The following is a 22,166-nucleotide window of genomic DNA, read 5'->3' as shown; positions in this document are numbered from 1 at the left end:
ACAAGCAATTAAAGAACTCCATAGAAATATCTCCTTACTGACAGTTGAACACAACTAGCAGATGCAAACTGATCAAAAAAGTCCTGTATAACGTGAGAAAAATGCTGAAATGCAGCTCATTAGAACAGAAATATCATATCAATACTGTTAATGTAACTAATTTAAGGGGAAGCTTTTCTTACTGTAATCTGCATAACGTCAGACATGAAATCCCAATCATGTTTGCTCCCCACTGCTGCGCTTCTCTGATGAAGCGTGCAAAACCAACACTTGGTTTTGAAACTCCCAAAACCAAACATCACAAAGCATTACTATTATTATTTTAAAAATTCTGCTATCATCCAACAGTTTTTGCTCTGCCTGACTAGAGTATCTTTCAATTAGTATCACTGAAAAATGAATTATTTCAAGTATTGAAAGAAGTATTTTACTATCTTCAGGAAAAACTAATTTTTCTTTGAATAGTGGATTTAACCCTCTAAAAGTAGAGTTCTATTATTTTTTGCTCTAAGCCATGCTTCTCTTTGGCCCTGCCTAATGCTGAAATTTGTGCCAGTGTCTTTAAAGCTTGTATATTTGCTGTTTGCCATGATTTTAGGGTCACCAAAGAGCTGCTGTGTGGTGATGCCACAAATGAGGTAGGCAGTAACTTCTTACATAACATGGATTTTTGTTTGCTAGTGCTTTCGTTGGTCCTTCCAGCCTTTTGGACAAGCATGGATGGCTGTCGAGATTGCCCTACCTTCTGCCTGCAGTCTCTGAATAGAAGCATGGGATGTACAAACAAACATGTACAAACTACCTGCTTGTTCTTCTGTTATCTTACCCTGCTTTCCCCAGCTTGCCTAGATTTCTGTAGTCACCCACAAGAGATCATACAAAAAGGTTTCTTGGAGTAAAAATATCCTTGGGAGTAAGGTATCCTTTCCTCCTCACTCCTCCCTCTTCAGGTATAACAGGTTTTGTATTTGACACATGCAATTACATGCTGATGATCACCCAGAATAACTCCCCCAGGTCACACCACAGCCTTCCCTGCTGAAAGAAGAAAGCTCTAGAGCTCGACTTCGTGCACTCCTGCCTTTACTACCCTTCGTGGCATGAAGGGCTGATGACCAAACCTGAGGTAAAGTTGGTTTGACAAAGCCAAATGTCAATTTAGTAGTGAGTTGAGGGTCTAATTGGTCACAATTGGCATTTTGATAACTCCATAAATAATTTCATTAACACTGTCATGATTTTCTCAATGGTTCAGCAACATCCCACAAGAAAAAAAAAAACAAAGAAAAAAAGAAACCCACCCCAAGCCAAACCTCCAGACTTCAAAGGTTGCCAACAAACTTCTGTTTTAACAGACAGACTTACCAGATGGCATCCTTTATTGGCAGTAGTACAGCCATTTACAGCCTTGTTAGCAGCCACATGTACATTACTCAAGAGTTTTCTATGACAATCCTGGATGTTTCTAAATGGAATTTTCAAATTTATTTATCTTATTGCAGCGTGCCTCCCTTCTTTGAAATTCATCAAGAGCTGCGGTCATTTTCTTTCCCTAAAAGACAGAAAAATGTTTTACAGCAAAATATTTTAAAAAACCCAAACCAAAACAGGATGTAAAATAAATAGCATCATTTGTCCATAAACCACCAGACTGTTCTGTAGGAGCAGTGGATAGACAGGGCCTGTGCTGATTCGTTTCTAATGTAGCCCTTTCCCTTTATTAAGGAGACCACAGGGCAGTGATGAAGAACCTCTGACCCTCTGTGGTACAGCAGAAATGAAGTATGGAAATAAAGCTTCTCTCTGAATTTTCTGACTTGTAAAATGTAGCAATCAGTTTTCAGGTATTCAGTTAGCTGAATTATGAGCAATGATATTGGCACAGAAATCCCTTGTGAAGAGGCAGATATGAATACTTTCCTTGTGCAGGTCATGCAAAAGAGCACAGCTCTGCAAGTTAAAAACAAACATTGCTTCTAGGTACTCATATTCATATTCTGCAGAAAGAGATTATTAAGTCTGTAAATATGGCTGGATTCAGTGGCTCATTGTACAGATTATCTCGATATCAAACCCACAGCAGAGCAGTGTTTTACGTCACTGACTACCAGTAATAGCAATGCAGAAGCAGAGGTGTTGAGTTTAAATGTCAGCCATGACCTGAAGCTCTCAGCATTTTCCCACACTCGATTTGCAACATCCAGTTTTCCTGAGAGACCCCTGTATTTGTACTTTCCTTGTATAACTTGGGATTGGACATTTGTACACCATTTTTTTCTCTGTGTTGGGAGCTGGAAGTCTATCTTAAGAATATTTTGTCTTACTAGGCAGTAAAGTAGCAATTTTCTTAATGAATTGCTGATTATACAGGGCCCAGCTACTAAGATAGAAATGAAAGAAAGATAAGGCCACTGATATGAGTAAATTGTATTAGTTACAACAGAACAGAGCATTTGTTCCTACTTTGAAAAAAAAAAAGATTTTCTTACCTCAGTAACTGAAGTTAGTTGTCAGAAATACAAAAGCAAAAAGTTACCAAGTTGAAATCAAGTATGCCTTTGGTTATTTATTGATAAGTTCACACCCTAAAACTATTCTTTAATTCATTAGAAAGAATTCTGATATTATTTTAGATACAAACAGTAGTGGAATACACGACACAGAGGGTTGGCAACTGTACTGGGAGTCCTTGTAAGTGAGCAAGCTCTCCCACTTACTGCATGCCACAAAGAAATGGCATCTGTGCCAGGAAAGTGGGCAGAGCTGACCACTTTGCTACTCATTTCCTATGGTTATGTACCCATTTCATAGTCTGGTCCATGAAAAGAGACAGGTTTGTGCTACTCACACTGGAAGAACAGTCTCTCAGCAGTGTAGGGAGATCATAACAAGTAAGAAGACACCCCTTATTTGGTGCAGTAGTGGTGGGGCCACAAAGTTGGATTGAGGAGATTTTTTGGATGCAGACTTCCACCTCCAGGGTTGGAAAAGTGATGGTTAATTAGGATGAGTAAGATTAAGATTCAACCTACACTGTTTCAGGCTGTGACTATGACAGTCACCACTGGAGCTATAGCAGACTTTGGTGCCGTTAGTTTCCTTGAACTGTCGCAGCCACAGATGCAACACGCATCTTCTCTGCTGCCCTGACTGATGTTGTGGGTCACTGTCAGATACTGTCTCTCTGCAGTATTATAGACCACTGTAGATCATCATACCCATCACTTACAGCTTGTTTTGGAAGGTGCAGAGTGTCTTGTATTACTGCCTGGCAGCAAAAAGGCCAGGAAGCACCTGGAATTGGTGCCATCAAGATTGAGGGAGTCACCATGCCATTCAGCAAGACTGTCCAGCCTCCAACAATTCCTACCTCAGTTGTTTTAAAATCCATATAAAGTTTTAAGATCCACTAAGTTCCACAGCTTGATTCTATGTGGTGTGAAGAGTAACACTGCTCTCTCAGTCATCTCTTTTGAAGGCAGGGGATTCCCCAGTTTATGCAATCATTTCTCAATACAGAGGACACTTTGTAGGTTTGACTTTGCTGCCCTTCTCTGAACCTTCCCAAAATATCCTGTCTCTGTTTAGACACAAGGGAGAACAGAACTGAATACCTGTGTGCTTGGAAATGCAAAGGAAGGTGCTGCTAGCTGGCAGGAAGTAAAGAACCTTTCTTGAATTCAGTGGGCAATCCCCTTTTGGATTACTTAGACCTTTAGCTCTCTAATTTGGACATGAGACAAAGCTTCCTGAGATAAAAACCTCTCTTCATTAATGATATAATCTCCTGGAAAACTTCAGTTGGATATTCAGACAATCTTTATTAGGAGTCTTTGTGCTCCTGCTGTCATTGTGTCTACCCACACTTTTAACTCAGATGCTCTATGTTGCATAGATAGCAAATTGAGTGGTATGAGTAACCCTTATAAAGGTACTGAAGACCTGGTACAAGGCCGTTGTTAGCCTGGGCAGATCCAGGCTCAGATCTCCCATGGGTGCTGTAGCTTCATAGTTTGTGTGTGTCTCACTGCCTTTGGTGTAGGTATGCAAAAGATTCCAAATGGGGAGGCAGAAGAAGAGATCTCTTTCTGTAAGAGAGGGGCTGTGATACTGTGCAAGAGAGTTTTGCTTAGAGACTATGGGTTTCTGTCTCTCATACAACACTCTTAAAATGTAATATATATGAAATATCACTGACATCAAGGAAAAAGAAGACAAGGAAGCACAGAAGGAGAAAAGGCTGGATAAAATCAGGGCAAAGTGAATCTCAAGTTCTAGACTTCAAATTCTTTTATTTGCAGCTATGGCCTTTAATAGCTTCTATATGGGTCATCAAAATATGTTCAGCATCCCTGCACTTAAGGACATTCTTCTCTTCATCAAGTAGGATACTGAGTGTAGCTGGGAATAAAATAACAGTGTCGATTCCCAGACTAGAGAACTCTGCTTTTAGAGTCAATTTTTTATTCAAGCCTGTGTTGCCTGGGCAATGTCAGGGAAAATATAAATCCTCTTCTGTAGGAGGAAATGCTCTTCCTCCAACTTCTAAAATGCTTATCTTTGTGTTCAGCTGAAATATGATGAAACATGTGTCCAAAAAAGTGAATTCCCAAGTCAGCATTTCAAGTGGGTGTGAATTTCAAGTTACTCAGAAATATTCAGTCATCAGTGGGGAGGAGGAGGAGCACCAGATTTCTTTAAGTGTACATTAAAAGCGGCAAAGGGACCAGCCAGGCTCTTCACAGAGGTCAAGTATCTGCAAGCTTTTAGCAGGGTTCCCAAGTGTCTTGATTTTCATATGAGTTGACACATTAGGCTGTAATCAGAGCAGGTCCATATTTGTTGATTTCTTGAACTAAAACCTGTGCCCTCCCCAAAAATTTTAAGATCAAAAATCTTGGGTTTGCTCAACTTAATCTTTAAAATGTACAATGCAGAATTTTGAATGTTGGTTTATGTTTATCCACAATGTTTCACAGAACATTTAAAGTCATGGCAATTTCCATACTGCATGCATAAAAATCATCTTGGATTTAGGCTTATCTCTAGATCCATGGGACGACTTACTTCGTAAAACTTCCCATGGACAAATTTCAGCTTGAGTGAATGAACTGGAATGCTTCACTCCAGAGCAGAAAATCTGGAAAACGTTTCTTCTTTACCTCTCCCCATACTTGTATCCAAGTCTAACTTGTATCCAAGAAGTAAAAATGTAATTTAGAGATGAGATCATCTCCTTAAAAGTTCTCAGTCATGAAGCTATCTTCTCCTCTGATTTTTAAAATGTATTTCTTTAATTATTTGAAGTTTTGAAAAAGCTGGGTCTTAAGAGAGAGAGAGATCAATGTACTGCATAAAGTAACCACTTGCAGAAGAGTTTCCAAGTTTCAGATCAGCTGCCATGACTGTCACATGCACATGTCACATCAATAATATTGAGAAACCGCCTGCCTTTGCACTCTCCCTCCTAAAGACCTGGTTTTCTCTCTTAAAAGCCCTGAGTGAATAGTTCCATAAAATCTGTGATGAAGAGAGAAAAACAAATCCCAAGCAAAGCCTAAACCTGCCTGGACTGGTGGTACCAATCTTTCACGAACTCACATGTAGCCGCACCTTTTTTTCCTTTAAATAAATCTCTAAAACAATGTGAACGACATTGTGGGCCCTGATAAATCCCCTTGGAAAATAAACATCCCGTGGCAGTTTTGTCTCTAGTCACAGCTCAGGTGCCTTCCAGACAGCAGAAGCTACAAGGCAAACAGCACAAAGCGGCAGGGAAGAGGTTGCGGGGAGGTTCAGGCAGTGCGAGCCCGAGGCTCCCAGAGTGAGGAGGGTGAGGACGTGCTGGCAGCCTGGGAGGGCTGTGCCACAAATCACTCTCTGAAGGACGTTCAAGGAAACGTGCAGTCCTGCATCACACCTGGCTGCTGCTTAACACCTCAGTGTGCACAGCAGCCTGAGGCACTCCTGCGTGGTCAGAGGTTGGCTCACATCTGTATCAACAGAAGGAAAACTCTGCTTTCTGAGGTCCCAGCAAAAGCTCTCAGCAGACACCTGTGCTGATAACAGGTAAAAAAATAACCACTGGTAGTTTTTAGTCACCCTGTTATCAGCTGCTGCACGATGCTGTAGTACAGGTGATACTCTTCCAGAGCATGTCATGCAAAGAGCTAATTTTGAAATAAAGCAATAAAAGGAGATCAGAAATAAGACCCTGTTTATTGCAATAGGACCACAGACATTTGGTTTTATTTTATGAGGGCTGTCATTAAAGATGACTGCTGGCACAGACAGAGGCTTGTTAATACTTTTCAGTTTTCAGTGTGAGGAAATAGTTAAGTTTTTTTGTTGTTGTGGGTTTGTTTGGAGGAAAAAATAATTAGTTTAATCAGTTTTCTAGATATTCTTACTGATATACCTCAACTTTAAGCTTAGTATGTGTTAGAAACACTGCTCCACACAGCCACAGCTCCTGCCCAGAAAGACTAATTTAGAGCACCTTTGCCTCACAGTCCCTAAGGTTTCACCAAAAAAAAAAAAGTGTGTTTGTGCTGGCAGCTTCCTAGCACTGAATGTGCTGCTAACACTTTAGCACAAAATGCAGTTGAGTCCTAAATTACATTCTATACAAATCAATTAATATAACACAAGTTTATTTTAGTGGAACTATAAACAGATGATCAAGTGATGCAATAGTTTTTATGACTTATTTTTATTTAAAAAGGAACAATCTCCAAAAAGCTGACTATAGTTGAGTCAAGAAGATATCCAGAAACATAAAACAAGCTCAAAAAATCTGTAGTTTAGTAAGTCAATACCAGATGGTTCATATACTGGGATCACTGTGAATATTTAGAGATTTTTTACTGTATTGCTATACTTACCACAAATGCAGTTACAATCTAAAACTGATTACAAAAACAGAGAAAGGGGAAAATACTTAAGATCCACCTACCTCACTGGCATTCTTCCTTCAAACACATCCTTAGCCAATCTCACATTATTAGTCACTGAAACTAAGAAAGTTTTTTAGATCCTAAGCTATTTTTTATGGATATATGGTTTGAAGAGGACACCAACTTTGCTGCTGTTCTGACACAGCTTAAGCAACACATTCTTCCAGGCCATGCCTGTGTTTGTCCTCAGTGTTTGTGTATTTGCCAATGTGAGTCCCCACTCCATTATGCAAAGTGTGGTAAAAGCTCTTCTTATCTCTGGAAGAGGAAAGATGGGAGGGATATTGGTGGTCTGTGCACCCAATTGGTACCCCCTATAGCACCAATGAAAGTAAAATGAGTTAAAATGTGTCAGGAGTTTAACTACATTTACAAATTAACTACATTTACAAATCTCGCAGAGAAATAATTCTTATTTTGACTTTCCAATATATTTTGGTTTAAACATGTTACAAATTAAGTTCAGCTATCTTAGAAAGACTTGTAATTGTACTAATGGGATTGAGCTAGAGAGCCTTTAGAAGGGCAGCAGAAGCTCTCTGAGGAGACACAGGTACAATGCTGAGTCATTTTCACAAATGAATGGCAAAGTATTCTTGCAGGATGAAAAAGGTAAGGTTAAGACAACTTCTCCTGAAAAAAAAAAAAGAAAAAAAAAAAAAAGAAAAGAAAAAACAAGCAATAAAGGAAATGAATAAAAGTTAAGTAGATCTTCCCAATAAGGAGATCCTGTACCTGTCTGCAGAGGAGAGAGCCCATGGCTGTGCTGCGGAATGTTCACTGACCTCTGCAGGTTGGAAAGATCTCAGAACTCAAAGCTACTCATGAATCACTGATGCTTCTTGGTGCTGGGGGTACTCTCAGAAAGCAGTCAGTCAGGGTGGACAGCAGTCCTATTGTCCAGAATGTGAGACCAGAATTTGGAATTCAATTTCCTGCTGGCTCTATCTGCCTGTCTAATAGAAATTCTGCAAAAAGAGCCAGTAGACAGGGATTTCTATCAACCATAGAATTTAAGGTGGAATTATCTAAATTGGCAGATTGTTTTGTTGGAAACTTTTTAGTTTAGAAAAAAAGATATTAGACTTTTCACTGTCAAGTCTTTACATGTGTGACTAATAAAGACCAACAAGATGATCCAAGAATTTACAACTTAAATAGCTGAGACTAATCTTAAGAAGATTTATGAGAAAGCTGATTTGGAGTGCTATATTCTATAAATTAATAGTGACAGATTTTTATGGGTAGTACAGTTAGGAAATTACTAAAAAATAAAACCAGGAGGTTGTTAAAGTCAAAGTTAAACAGTATAGTTCAAACAAATGATTCTGTTATTTACTGGCAACCATGTGTTCACATGCCACAACCTATATAAGAATTTTTATTTTACTATATAATACTTGGTAACTGCTTTCCTAATAAGGGGGCTCATAAGGTCAAGGTGATAATATGTTACCAGTGCTCTGAACAGAACAGGTAAATAGTTTTGATGATAAACTGTACAATTTGCAGACAGACACGATTACCAAATTTCATATCAAACATAACAGTTTTTATATCAAACATACTTTTCACTGTTAAAAATTTGCATTTCAGAAAACTGAGCAAGGAAAAGGCCTCAGCAAATTAGATTTTATATTTTACATACCAAATCCAGCTATGTAACACTTGAAAATGAGGTCTTAACCTTTTGAGTTACAGGTGCTTAGCATTTCAGAAAATAAAATCAGTTTAATTTTCCATAGAAGAATCATAATGTGAAGATTTTCCATTATAAGCATATTTAACATTTTACAGAGCAACTATACAAATGCAATTTTTACCTGAAACAGCCTGTCACCCACAGATACTGCTGAACTTGTTTTGAAGAAAAAGATTGTATAATCCTTGTTTACAGAACTTTTATATTCAAATCTCTTCAAAAGCCCAAGAATTAGAACAATGCAATAGAATGGCAAAATAACATAAAAATCAATTATATTTTGATTTTTCATAATATTAACTCAAAATTATATTTTTTTGTACAGAGTTTGCAGTGTCTTATGTTGAGGAAACTGATGGGAACACTGAGTTTGGAAGGTGTGAGTTATGAGCTGCCTTTACATTACTTAACAACATTACTCTCTGTCATGCTACATCATTTTGATGTATGGTACTTATTTGGTACTTGGAAATCTTTTAAAGGAGCTTGTACATTTACAGATCGACAGGTGCTATGCAACATACTTTACATACAAACCTGCTAAAAACAAATCTACAGATTAAAGAGGAATTTAATATGTAAGACATTTGCATGCATTTTGCAAACATACCTAAAGGATTTCATAGCATGTTCCCTTTTCAACAGATTTTAGCATTTGAAAGATGTGCTGTCTAAATGCATTTAACTCAGTCAGTAGCTGTGATTTCAGCCTAGGTGTAAGGTAAACACATTTTGAGATTCAATTAAAGGCATTGAAGTAAAGCAATACCTTAACTACACATCTGAGCATAATTACTGAGTTTCACTTCCTTTTGAAAACTCAGTTTAGAAGTGCAAGTTTACACCAGCAGGTGTGAGTTGAGCACCATGGGCAACCTTATCCTTTTACCAAAGAAATGTATCTAGCAATGATCATGGAGATGTGGCAACGTGGCCCTTCGGGTGTGTGCAGAGGCCCTGGGACTAGAAAAGCCAGCAGGATTCCTGTATCTGGCTGGGATCCCAGCTCCTGCTGACTGCACCAGGCCCAGCTCAGCCACACTCACCCATGCTGAGTGCACATCTTTTATCTGCACTGCAATATGACTAACCTTGCTTAAAGACTAGAAAATTCCACTCCTTCCCAGAGAATAGTGATTCCTTCAGCTTTTAGTTCCAAAGGTCTCCAACAAAAAAATAAAAGGAAGATGACTTTTATTAGGGAAATACCTTATTTCAAAACCTAAAAATTTCACAAGATGAACACTTGCACAAATATTAAAAATATAGAAATTGTTTCTCCATATTTATAAGTCTGTGACTTGCATTCTCTTTGGAATTTGCTTCACAGCTTATTTTTTTGTTGAATCCAAGTTAGGCGTGCCTCCTTACAACCATATGGAAACTCTTGAGTTCGCTCACATCTGAAAAATGTAGTTTTCCATAGGACATATTGTATACTGAGTGATTGAATCTAAAATAAATTAAAAAAAAAACCAGGATTATTAAAAATAAAATGCAAAAGAAACAGATGATAAAAAAACAATGTACTTCAGAGCAGTTTCTGGTGTAAAGCACTTTGGTGGAGCTGAGAACCTACAGAGAGAAAATAAATGTGAACAGTCAAATGATAAAAGTGCAAGCACTTACCATTTACTCAAGTTTTAAAAGGGTGCTGCATTATTGAACTATGTGCTTTTTGTTCTGGTCAACCTTGAGTGAATTAATTGGCAGCTGGTACTAATAGCAGAAAGCAGATAGCCACAAACCAACTGGATTGCAACAGTTGAGTGTGAAGGACTAGAAACACCTTCAGATCTGATTTATTTATTTGAGACAGCAATTTATAGGTGACACTGTTCATACTATTATGTACACAGCTGCTGAGAAAGGGGCAGAGCTTCAAAACTCTGTATAATTCCTTTAAAGCATCATATAGAAATACTTTTTTCTGAGATTGGATGATTCATCAAAATGAATTAAAACCCATTAAATGGAGTGTGACCATGCCTCGTGAGCAGGATGTAGTGATTAGAAATCAGACTGCAAAAATGATCTGGGAAATCTGTAAATAGCACAAAAAATTTAGTCTTTTGTTAGCAGCTGGATATGCAATTCCTCCAGTCCACTGATGGGCTGAGGGTGGCCTGTGCAGCTGCAGGGAGCTCATGAGATCTGGGAGTGGGACACACGAATCACACACTGCTTCAGATCACTGCATTTGTCCATCTGGAGCACTGCTATTGGAAACTTCTGTGTTTTGTCCTGCACAAACCTCTGGTTTCATTACCTGCTCACTTTTTTTTTGCACACTTGCTCTCTAAGTCTTCCTGGAAACTGGAGAAAGGTACAATAAACAATGCCACCTTCTTAAGTCTCCCTTGTCAATCCTCACCATTTTATCTTATACTTTAAGTAGGTATGACATAAAATGTGCATTCAGATGATAATTTTTCACTTATGGCTCACTTTTCCTTTCTTCTTTAATGGTATTTTCATTCAGATTTTAAGTCATTATGATCTGACAGTATTTGAGGTCAAGAGATTAGGACTTGCTTGGCGACTTCCATATAACATCAACTCCCGTAGTACATTTATTGCTAGGGTATGAGTGAGACATTTTCTGTAGAAGTTTGACAGAGCATATGACATAAATTAAAGCTTTTTTTTTCTAAACAAGATCTCTTTTTGGGAAATACTCTTGCTGAAAATTAGAGTCTGTCAGAATGGGTGGCAAATGAATTGGAAAAATGATAGACTAAGAACTCAGAAACTTAACAGCAGGTGTTAAAAAGAAACTTTTTGCAAGTAAAATGGAAACTGCAAAAATTGTCTTTCATACAACACAGCATTCAGGAAAATTTATCAGAGGGTACCAGTCACTATATTTCAGTATTACTATGCCAGTTTTTACCAGTTAAAACTGCATCTAAAGTTGAAATAAGTGCTATTTTAGAAAGCAATTCTCATGTAAGCATTTTCCCATAATTTAGTTTGTTCTAAGTGAAACCATCATACAAAAGATACATTTGAAGATATTTGGATGATATTTGTTCTAAGTAAAATTTAAATGGTGACCAGGACCATCATAAAGCCCTCTTAGCTGTAAGAGAAAGATCTCACCATAGAGACAACTTCCCTGAAAACCCAGCTTGGTTCCATTTTCATACTTTCATAACCTCAGTTCAGTGAAATACATTTGATAACTTTTTAAATACATATTCTGCAATATTTTATATAAGTTAAAATTTGGTGTCTTACCTAATATCCATTTTTCTGATAAAGATATTATTTCCTGGTACTTCTTTCCTGGTTTTCTTCCTATACAGATTTTTGCCTGACGCAAGGCTTTACATATTTTCCCTCCTGCCAGCTGTATAAGTTCAATCAGCTTTTTGCAGGGGGGCTGACTGGTAGGAGATACAAACATAACAGGCTGGTTTGAAAAGAGATTCTGCTCATATTTTCCTGTTGAGAGATGACGCTGAAGCCTGCAGATCTGTATTTGAGGAAACCAGAAAATTAATTAACCAATGTGTTACATTTCCACTCAAAGTAAAACTAATCCTTGTTTTTCATAATTCAGAAAAAAAAAGAAATATAGTAGTATGAACTTTATTTTTTCAGGTGTATCAGAAATTCTTGGGTAAAATATTTGAAGAATTTGCTCTACTTGATCAATACATTTCCCAAACCAGATTTTGAGATTGTTTTATTTTATATGAAAATATTTTATTTCCTATTTATATGACAATTTACATATGAAACTTCTTAAAGCACTTGACAATATTATTTTTCACCATAGACTTACATTCTTACATTTATAACACTTGCCATGACACAGAAATCTTAAAGGATATTATAAATTATTATAGTCTTGCAGCACAAACTGTGATAGCCTTTATAATATGTAATGCTTCTCGGTTTGTATTGAGGAGTTTAGAAGCATATCTAACTCTGAGTTTAAACTAATTTAGGACCTCTTTTTCCCTTCTGTTCTCCACAGAAAAAAACTATATTTTTGCTCAGATGTATGAAGTAACACAAAAGTACCAGCACTCAGAGCGAAACATTTACTGTAAACCCTTCTGTGTCCACAAAACCATGAGAAGTTCTCTGTGAATGCTGTGCAACTTGTCACATTTGATCATTATAGCAAAAACTTGCATGATTTATATAAGACAAATTTTATTCTCAGCATATACCTGGCAGAACAGTGTTGCAGCAGTTAAAGCCATTTCTTTTAGTTGTAATATGCATAAAAGTAGTGCATGCAGCAAGTGTACACAGCATGGTATGCAAAATTCAGTTTTTATACCAAAATTTAAAAAAAAAAGATTGTATTTCTTAGTATGAGGCTGCCACTGACCTGCCAGAGCAATGTAGGTTACAGCTCTGAATTTGTATTGCTTGTCAAAGTTTAGAAAATTTACAACGAGACTGGAGTTAATTGCAAGATGAGAATAAAAAGAAATGTTTTATATTATGTGGTGCTTGGAATTTTTTATACAGATGACAACATGAGCATGGAGGCAAGGTCATTTTTCATATATTTGGTTTATGAGACATCTGAATATGAGACTGTAGAATGTGAGAAGGTGTGACTGGAACAGTGGAAAAAATTAGCTGTTGAGTGGATTCCTTCCACTCAACACACAAACATGCTGGGAAACTATAGGCACTTAAGAATCTAATGTGATAATGTATGTGCTTGGCAGATGTGCAGCCAATGTAAGAATCTCCACCTGACTTGCAGGGGTTCATAAATCCAAATTGTTCCATGGCATGTTCAGAGATAAAAGTCCAAGTGAATTGCCTTAGCACTTCTGATCAATGAGCTGGAGGAAGATTCTGCAAAGCCTGAGACCCATGGTAACATGAGGCTTCAGCTCAGTGGCTCTGTGTCACTGGCCTTTGCTGTTCCTGGGGCATGTCAATCCATGCCAACCTGAATTTTGAGATCTCCTCCATCAATAAATAATTCAGCTTTCTCAGATTGCTAATTCCTTGGTTGCTTTTCTGAGAATAAAATTAGGTTGAGTCTTTGCTCTCTGAATTCACTAAGGTATAAGGACAGTGAATGCTATGGGTGAATCAGACCAAAAAGACTCAATCACAAGATAAGAAATACCCTATATTTTCTATTCCTTTGTAAACTTAGGTTTAGGAATGGCATAGCACACCTAATCCTGTCTCATAGCTGCTAAGTAATTTTGTTGATCACAGTATCATTGCAGTTATATTGCAAACTTTGGAGGACTCAAACTTATGTAATATATCCGATGGCCCTTCCTGCACCCAATGCCTTGCACTCTGGATTTGGACTCAGTGAAGCATTGCCTACCTCCATCTGAGCAGAACACTCTTCTAGGAGTGCCTGGCTGCTGGGCATCTTGGTGTCAACAAAACCAGAAAATTAATAATTGTACTGTTTTAATACATGGTATCAGATTTGGGATTCTCCAAGAGTACTGTTGGTGATGGGTCTTGTGATGCTTAGAGGCCATGATCTCTGTCTTAAAAGGAGACTAGGTCAGGAACAAAAGCCTCTTTGCAATCTGTGATGTACAGAGCAGTGTGATTTTGGTGTTACCAGGATTGCAATCATTAATCTTCATTTAAAAACTGTGCTATCGTGAAACTATGAAAGTGCTTGTTGTAAGAACTTTCAACAAATTAAAGTATGCACTATAATGAAAAACAACGATCTCTTTGTATCAACCTCATAACAGCCTCATGACAAATGCAATGCCATCTTAGTTCATCTGACACAGAGCTCTTTGGAATATTGGCACAAATCAGATGCAACTGATAGAAAAAATACAATTCCAAAGAGGATATAGTGCTAGTTTATCTACAATAGACTAGATTAAACTAAAAAAGACAAAAATCACACTGGTTTTGTCAACCTGAAACTCTAAGATTTTAAAGATAAAAATTATTAGAATTGATAAGTTTTTATCTAAAGAAGGCAGTAAGACTTGTGTTAGATAGAAGACGCCAAATATAAATTGTTGCAATCTGCTATTTTCTGCATATTTTAGGGAATATTATTTAAAAGGACTAATTGTATTCCTACTTCCTAAAAAATTTCCCCTGAAAGGATTTATTTGCTGCCATTGTAATGAAAACTTACTTATATGATACATCTTCCTATAGAAACAGCTGTTGGATGAAATTAATATTAAAGCAAATATGTACATAGCTAATCATAAAATTGGGAAACCCAAACTTTAAGGACCTAACAGCTCTCACCTCAGCTCATGTGCACAATTAGCATGCTTTATTTATGCATTCAGTACATAGCAGGAGCACCCAGAGGAGGGAAATGCTGCTGAGCTGCAGAGCGAGTTTTCTTAAACTGCACTTACAATTCCATCTGGGTTCATTGCCAGTGCATTTGAGAGGAGGACAGGCTAAGAACACAGCACATCCCAGTGGCAGCATCAAAGGAAGGGTTCAACATGGACTGTCACCTCTGCATTCCCTTTGTCTGGAGCAGCACCACCACATTCCCAATCAGCTGTGCCTGGATTTGCTCAAGCACACTGGATCCCCTCACAGGCCACAGAGAGGGAAAACCCCCCAGTGTTTACATCCAGAGCTCAGAGAGGAGTCTGGAAGGTTGGGAGGTTGACTTTGCCCGCTGGCCCCTGGCCTGGAAGCTGCACTGCTGGCCAGCTGCTGAAGGGCAGCCAGCTGACCACACAGGCTTTGCCAGGGGCACCAGAGGGCACAGTCAAGCTCTTAGCCCTGAATTGACTCAGCTGTCTTTGCAACATCAAAGTCTTTGTGGCACTCCAGGGGTGCTCCCAGTCCTTTGAAACCATACCCATTTCATGCAAACTTTTACAAATAAATATATAATTCCTTAGCAGAGACCAAGCCTGGGAAAATATCAGGTCCCAAAAGCAACTATTTCCACAAATTGTGGATCTATAAGTCAGTAGTTATGGCTGCAGTTGTGTTAGTGCCTATTAGACAGCACTGATTTTCATTTCCAATAGTATTCTTTAGCAGATGAACACTAAAACAGTGTTATTGACACATCTATTTAATCTTTCTGGTAAAGACTCTAACCATGAACCTCATCCTTTCACTAGCTGGATGAATGGCACCTTTTACATGCATACTTTTCTCATAAATCTACCATTAATGTAGTCGTTTGTTTGAACCTAAGTTTTCAATGGAAAAAAAAATACTGCTGACAGAAGTAAAACTTAAGCAGAATGTATTACAAAAAAATAAAGTGCTTCTTTGCTATAAAGTAAAAAAATCACAAAAAACCTTCACCAACTATTGTCCCACCTGTGACTCATTTTCAAGTCCCCCAAGCCAAAAGAGCATATAATATAAAAACTCCTAAACTTTGTAGTTTTGTCTAGGACTGTATGAGGATACCTCCTGCTGGGCAAGGTGCCAGAACCAACACAAAGCTCCACAAACTCCATAGGAGACAGCTATCAAGTGCTACAAAGGTATTATCTCTGAATAATACCTGAATTCATGTAATATGTAAGAAAATAAATATTTTGAATGCACACTGAAATTTTTAAGCAATGAAACTGATAATTTACTATATATAGCACTCAATTTTCAGTGTCCAATTTTCAGACAATAGTGCATGAAGAAATGTGCAGTCTGAATTGCTATTAGAATAATAATATTTAACAAAAAATGAAATTGAGTATGGTTATGATTTATTAAAATCAACAGAAATTATATTTGTAGCCTTGAATTTATAATGTGGAGTACTGTATACTTAAAAAATATACATAATGTAGCCATCTTTAATGATTACACACGTCTGAAAATTTGTGCATGCACTGTACAACCAATGTATGCATTATTAATCTTCATTCTTGATTTCAGTTATTGACTAAACACTAATAAATCTAAAAAAACTCTTATGATTTATTTTATAATTAATATTCAAGCAATTAATATAGTATTTATGAGAACATGGAAAGCTGTAATGTCTTGGTTATTGTTACTTGCAAAAATAATTACTAAATTCTACTAAATACAAACAGCAAAAAATAAAATTGCAGACACAAGTTTTAGGAGAGATTGTCTATTTTATGTTTTATATCTATCCAAAGACTAAGTATTATTTAATTTGAAACTGATGATCAAAATTTATTTATTGCTCATTTTCAGTAAAAAGAGAACTAACTGTTGAAGTGTTAAGGATTACTTCACTATTCTGCAAATATTAAATGACAAAACCCCTACAAAATGGATGAATACCAAACCCACAAGATTTATGCTTTGATAATGTACAAATTTAGAAATAAAAGACAAATAAAATAACATATTAATTTAATATAGTTTACTGATATTGCTGAGGAAACATTAAGCTCTAAGATTTTAATATTCACATTATTTCAGTATGGATCAATATACTGTCTAAGTAATGTTTACGTTTTGATTGCTATAATTCTTTATGAAGTCCTTGTGAGGAACAAAATCAAAATTATATTCCTGTTAGGAATCATTAAACTTGCATGGTGATATGCATTTTCAGACTGTTATTTAGTAAAAATTTAAAAGAAAAACACATATGTGGAGCCCCATGTATATAGAGATCAAGGGCTTACATCCACACAAGTGAACCATCAGCCTGCTTCTGATGAAAAGGAGAATATTGCAGTGTGAAGACTTCTGAAAGCACAGTTATCCTGCAGTGAGGAATTTGCAGAATCTGCAGGACCCTACAGGGATCAAGGAGTGATTCGTATTAACAATGCAGTACTTCTGCAAGACAAAGAAGAAACGCTTTCTTTTTCATCTTTCTAAATATCAGGTTTAATAGCATAGAAGCAACTAATCAAACAGCAACTCTATTTTTGTAGGAAAAACACATGCCATACATGTTTAACTGAAATTAAAAACCTATCATTTTAGTTTGTTGGGTTTTTAAAATTATTTTAGCGCTTGGCTGAGTTTTTTTAACGTTAGGAATACTAAAATTCAAATAGTATTCTCTAAAAGTGTTAAAAATTACATTGAAATGCTGCACTAGATAAATAAATTAGTGATGTCTGGCATGAAAAAAGCATGTTAGGACCTGGAAACAACTTCCTTCAGCAAGCAGTTTCACAAAAAAATAGATCCTCAGCTTTCAAGGATGTTGTGTCAGTTAACAGAACACAACACCCATGGAGGACTCCAGCTGGTTCTGGATGTACTGCCATCCTTTCATCTCATCAGCACCCAGAACCTCAGTCCACCCTTGGGCATGACATTGCTAGTGATGTTTTTCATCCTCAGAACAAAACTCAACTTGCAACATTCATGCAATAGAAATCAATTACAAGTATGGCATCTTTATCTCTCACTGTTTATTGAAACAATGCTTTCTCATTGGTTATTGATATCCTTTGGCTGAAACAGAAGCTCCCTGTCTGTCAAGACTTCAGACAGTCAGAAGTGAGAAAATTTTGAATGCTTGATAAGGCTACAGCAGCCCCCAGCACACACACACACACACACATGGAGATATTGTGTACAGGCAAACAGACCCTATGTTTCGGCAGTAGAAAACCCAGTGCTCTGAGCCAGGAGCCAGAGGTGGAAGAGGATAGAGTAGAAAATTTGGTCTAGAAAAAAGAAAGTTTCAATGTCTGGTCTTGGAAAATAAAAAGGAAAATAAAAGGAGAAATGGCATACAGTTAAAACTGTATTATCTGAAAAGTTATTCAAAACAGTTTCTTCCCCTCCTCTGAGACTCCTTCACATAAGAGTTTCCTGGCCAAGGCAAGGGCAAAAGCAAGAACACTTGAATCCAGACAATTCAGCTGATATTGTTTCTTTCTACTGTGTTTTGGCAGACAACCGTGCTTCTCTCAAATCCCACAGACTGATAAGAAAAGTTAATTTCACCAATTTATACTCTTAAAGACTGAGTCCCAGTGGGAATACTGTATGAAAATGTTTGGCAAATAAATCTACTGTTTGGCGGATATTCAAAATTATACTGGAAGATGTCTGAACCATTTTTTTCCGGCATAGCAAATTTTTGCAGGAAAAGAAAAAATAACTTATTTTTAGTTTAATTTCCTTGTTTTCCAGAGATAGAACTATTTTTAAAAACTACATAATTCAATGTAATCAACTATAGATTAGTAAAAAACAAATCAGGGTAAAACATTGTCTTTTCCCTTTTGAGAATAACTATGACTTGCAAATCAAGGAGCTGTATTATCAATTATATATAATTTAAAAACACTCTGATAAGATTGTAAGATAGGATCACTTTAACTACTTGCTTAGAACTTCAAAATATTCTGAAATACATTTGCATTTGGTTTCAACACAAACTAAGTATTTTTAAAATTAAAAAGTCCTTTAATTACAAATTAGCTAACTAAGAAATGACTTTTCAGGACTAGAAATTTAAACTTTTCTTCTGAAATACCTCAAAACTTGTCCTTCTTCCATTTCATCTTATTTCAAGAGAACTCAAGTGACTACCAGGCAGTGGTAAGAATGCAAATTGCAATTGCAAATTTAAATCAAAATTCTGCAAATTATAATTGGGAAGGGTTTTCCTCACTAGAATATCAATAAACAGCCCTGTTTCATGACTCATGCTGAAATGGTGTATGAGTGTGGCACACACACCTCTGAGCCATGCACCGCTGGCATACCAGGAGGGTTACATGAACTACTTGTGACAAGTCCTCAAGAATCCCTGTAAAATTTAAAGACAGAAATCTTCCACCTCCATACACAATCTAGTCCAATGCTTATCTTCTCTCACAGTTAGAAAGCTTTCCTTAATTATACAACCTAAATTGCCTCTGATGCATTTTCAGCCCATTATTTCTTGTCCTAGTGCCAAGGGACATGGAGAACAATTTCTTCTTTTCCTCTTTGCAACAACCTTTAAATATTTGAAGGCAGTTATCATGTCTCCACTCGGTTGTCTCTAGACTAAACAAACACAGATCTTTCAGTCTTTGCACTGGGGTCATATTTTGTAGACCTCTGATAATTTTGTTACTCTCCCCTGGATTTTTGCCAATGGATCCCACATCTTTCCTGAAGTGCAGTGCCCAAAACTAGACATGGTATTCCAGCTCAGGCCCCACCACTGCTCTCTGCACACTGCAAACAATTCATGTGTTTTATGCTTAGCATTCCTTTTAACACATCCTTGAATGCCTGCTTCTTTTATCAGAGTACGACAGAGGTTACGTGTATTGGTTCAGATCCTCTAAAATGTTGAGTTGCTCTTTGGGCAGAACTATTGCATTGTCACTCTGCAGGTGATTATTTCTCTGCCTTTGCAGTCGTCTTTACTAAACTCCACCATACTTACTTCTGACCATTTCTTCTGTCTCTCAAGGTTAATTCCAGGCTGTTGTAGCTTAGCCCTGGTGGCAGCTAAGCACCACAGAGCCACTTGTTTCCCGTTCTGCGGGATGGTGGGAGGGAGGAAATTCGCAAGGGTGAAAGTGAGAAAACTCATGAGGTGAGACGAAGACAGTTTAGTAATTAAAGAACTGACAGAGTGAATCTCCTGTTCTACTAACTTTAGGTCATGATTAATCAGACTTTATAGCCTAGTAACTTAGTAAAAGCCTAGATAACAAATACAGTATATGGATGAAACAGTTGTACAATTTATGACAATGGTTCCCACATATGCTGGTATGGTGGCTTCATAATGTTTATAACAAAGAGGTCATGTGATCATTTATGGATCTTCTGTGCAGGAGATCTAAGTAAGCAATGTTGAATCTACCATTTTATATCTGGTATTATTGGTAGGACTCTCCACCTAACACAGTTTGTAGATGCATACAAGTCCATTTGTCTCAAAAACACAAAGCAAGCAAAATAAGAACAGAAAGTTTGTTCCCTTAATTCAACTGACAGTTGAACAAAGGCAGTTGAGACCATATGAAAACCAGGAAAATCTTAACCTCCAAATAATTTGATTTAGACAACCAGCCATGACTTTAAAAGTTATGTATTATATAGATGGACTTGTTTTTCCTCACAGCTGACAAAGATCTATTCTTGATGGATCTATCCTCACAGGACCCTTGGTGAACAGATACTTACATTTTTACTGGTCTAGTTTAACGCAAATTTGAAATGAATCTGTTAGTCATTCCCATGGAATGTACTTTTAATTTCCACTGTGGAGCAGCCATTGTGGCACACTGTACTCCATTTGGATGGAATACACTCAGAAGATGGGCTCAGTTCAGGGGGTAGGCTGGAATGAGCGAAGAGCCCGAAGTATGTGTGGTGTGCATGATGCTCTCATCACTCACTCCTCACACACTTTGCAGATCCCTTTCCAGTTGCCTGGATCACTGACTCCTAGACACAGGCACCAAAGAGCATGGAGTCACTTCTGGCAGATGTAATGGGGTAGTGATATAGGAATAGGATGCTTCTTTCAAATGGATTTATTAACTGCACAAAAATAATGACCTCAGCTAAATGTAGGCTGTCTTTTAATAGCTGCAACTTGCCCATATTGGTATCTCATAGTTCATTCTCATATAGCAACAGAAGGCAGAAGATTTAGTTGCACTTTGGCATTTATTCCCTCGTATTGCAGCCATTTACCCATATTTCATATAAAGTCTCCCCGACGCTTACCGAAATCTCCCAACCCACATAAGGCAAATTGTTTGTTGGGTTTTTGTTTCAAGAAAACCAGTGCATGACACTAGTATGTTATTAATTTCATCAGAGTAGCTTAAGGAATGAAGTATTAATGAAGTAAATAGCAATGTTTAATCATATGAGAGTAAGCACTTGCATTTTCACAGACTGAAAGAATACATTTCCAGATAACTATATTTCAGTGATGAAAGACCACACTGAAACAGAAATTCCATGAGCTAATAACATGCTGCACTTAATGGAGAGCAACTTGATACTCCCCATGGTTAAATACTACAAATGATGAAGACACAAGGCATGGAAGCATGGAAATCCAGTATTTGCATTAAAGAAAAAAATTCAAAATTATAAGCTCATTACAACTACCTTAGGCTTTTCAGACATTGGATCATTTTGGACAGTCTAATTTTTTTATTTTTTTTTTTAATCAGCACAGGATATGTGCAGTGACTTTCAAGAATGACATTTGTTTTTCTGGCTTAGGGAAGTGGGGAATCCTTCCATTTGCCTTTAACAGTAAATGATAAATCCAGTGCTGTCAACAGATTTGCTATACCTGGCAATGTGCAGATGAAGAATGCTTTGATAAATAAAAGAGTTTTCTATTCCAGTAATAACAAAGTGAGCAATCTTGTTGAAAGGAGAAGCCTGGCAAATGTGAAGGGTTACACAGATGTTCCCAAATGGCTCATTCCCCAAACAGTTGTATGAACCCATAATAAATGCAATCTCAACATTTAAAATAATTGCTAGTTTTATCTTTAAAATATGAAAATGTGAGTCCTTTTGCTGTGTCTCAGCAGACTGAATTGTTTTACAAGAAGACAGAACACATTCTTCTCTCTACTCTTCAGTTTTAGCTGAATGCCATTGCAACG

The 22,166-nt window shown here is 37.1% G+C and overlaps 1 protein-coding gene across 1 annotated transcript in view; it reads right to left on the bottom strand.

The window, feature by feature from the left end:
- Positions 1 to 1,592: 1,592 nt before the first annotated feature.
- Positions 1,593 to 22,166, bottom strand: part of MCPH1 (microcephalin 1) — a 130,934-nt gene continuing 110,360 nt past the window's right edge. The window contains exons 13-14 of the mRNA XM_074538180.1: positions 11,899 to 12,136; positions 1,593 to 10,111 (exon numbers count right to left, since the gene is read on the bottom strand). Of these exons, the coding sequence (XP_074394281.1) occupies positions 10,056 to 10,111; positions 11,899 to 12,136 (294 nt within the window). The 3' untranslated portion in view covers positions 1,593 to 10,055. The remainder of the gene's footprint in view (positions 10,112 to 11,898; positions 12,137 to 22,166) is intronic.

Source organism: Zonotrichia albicollis, chromosome 3 (genome assembly GCF_047830755.1).
Source record: "Zonotrichia albicollis isolate bZonAlb1 chromosome 3, bZonAlb1.hap1, whole genome shotgun sequence".
Classification (NCBI taxonomy): domain Eukaryota; kingdom Metazoa; phylum Chordata; class Aves; order Passeriformes; family Passerellidae; genus Zonotrichia; species Zonotrichia albicollis.
Note: the sequence above shows the minus strand (reverse complement) of the source record. Positions and strands in the feature narration are given on the sequence as shown.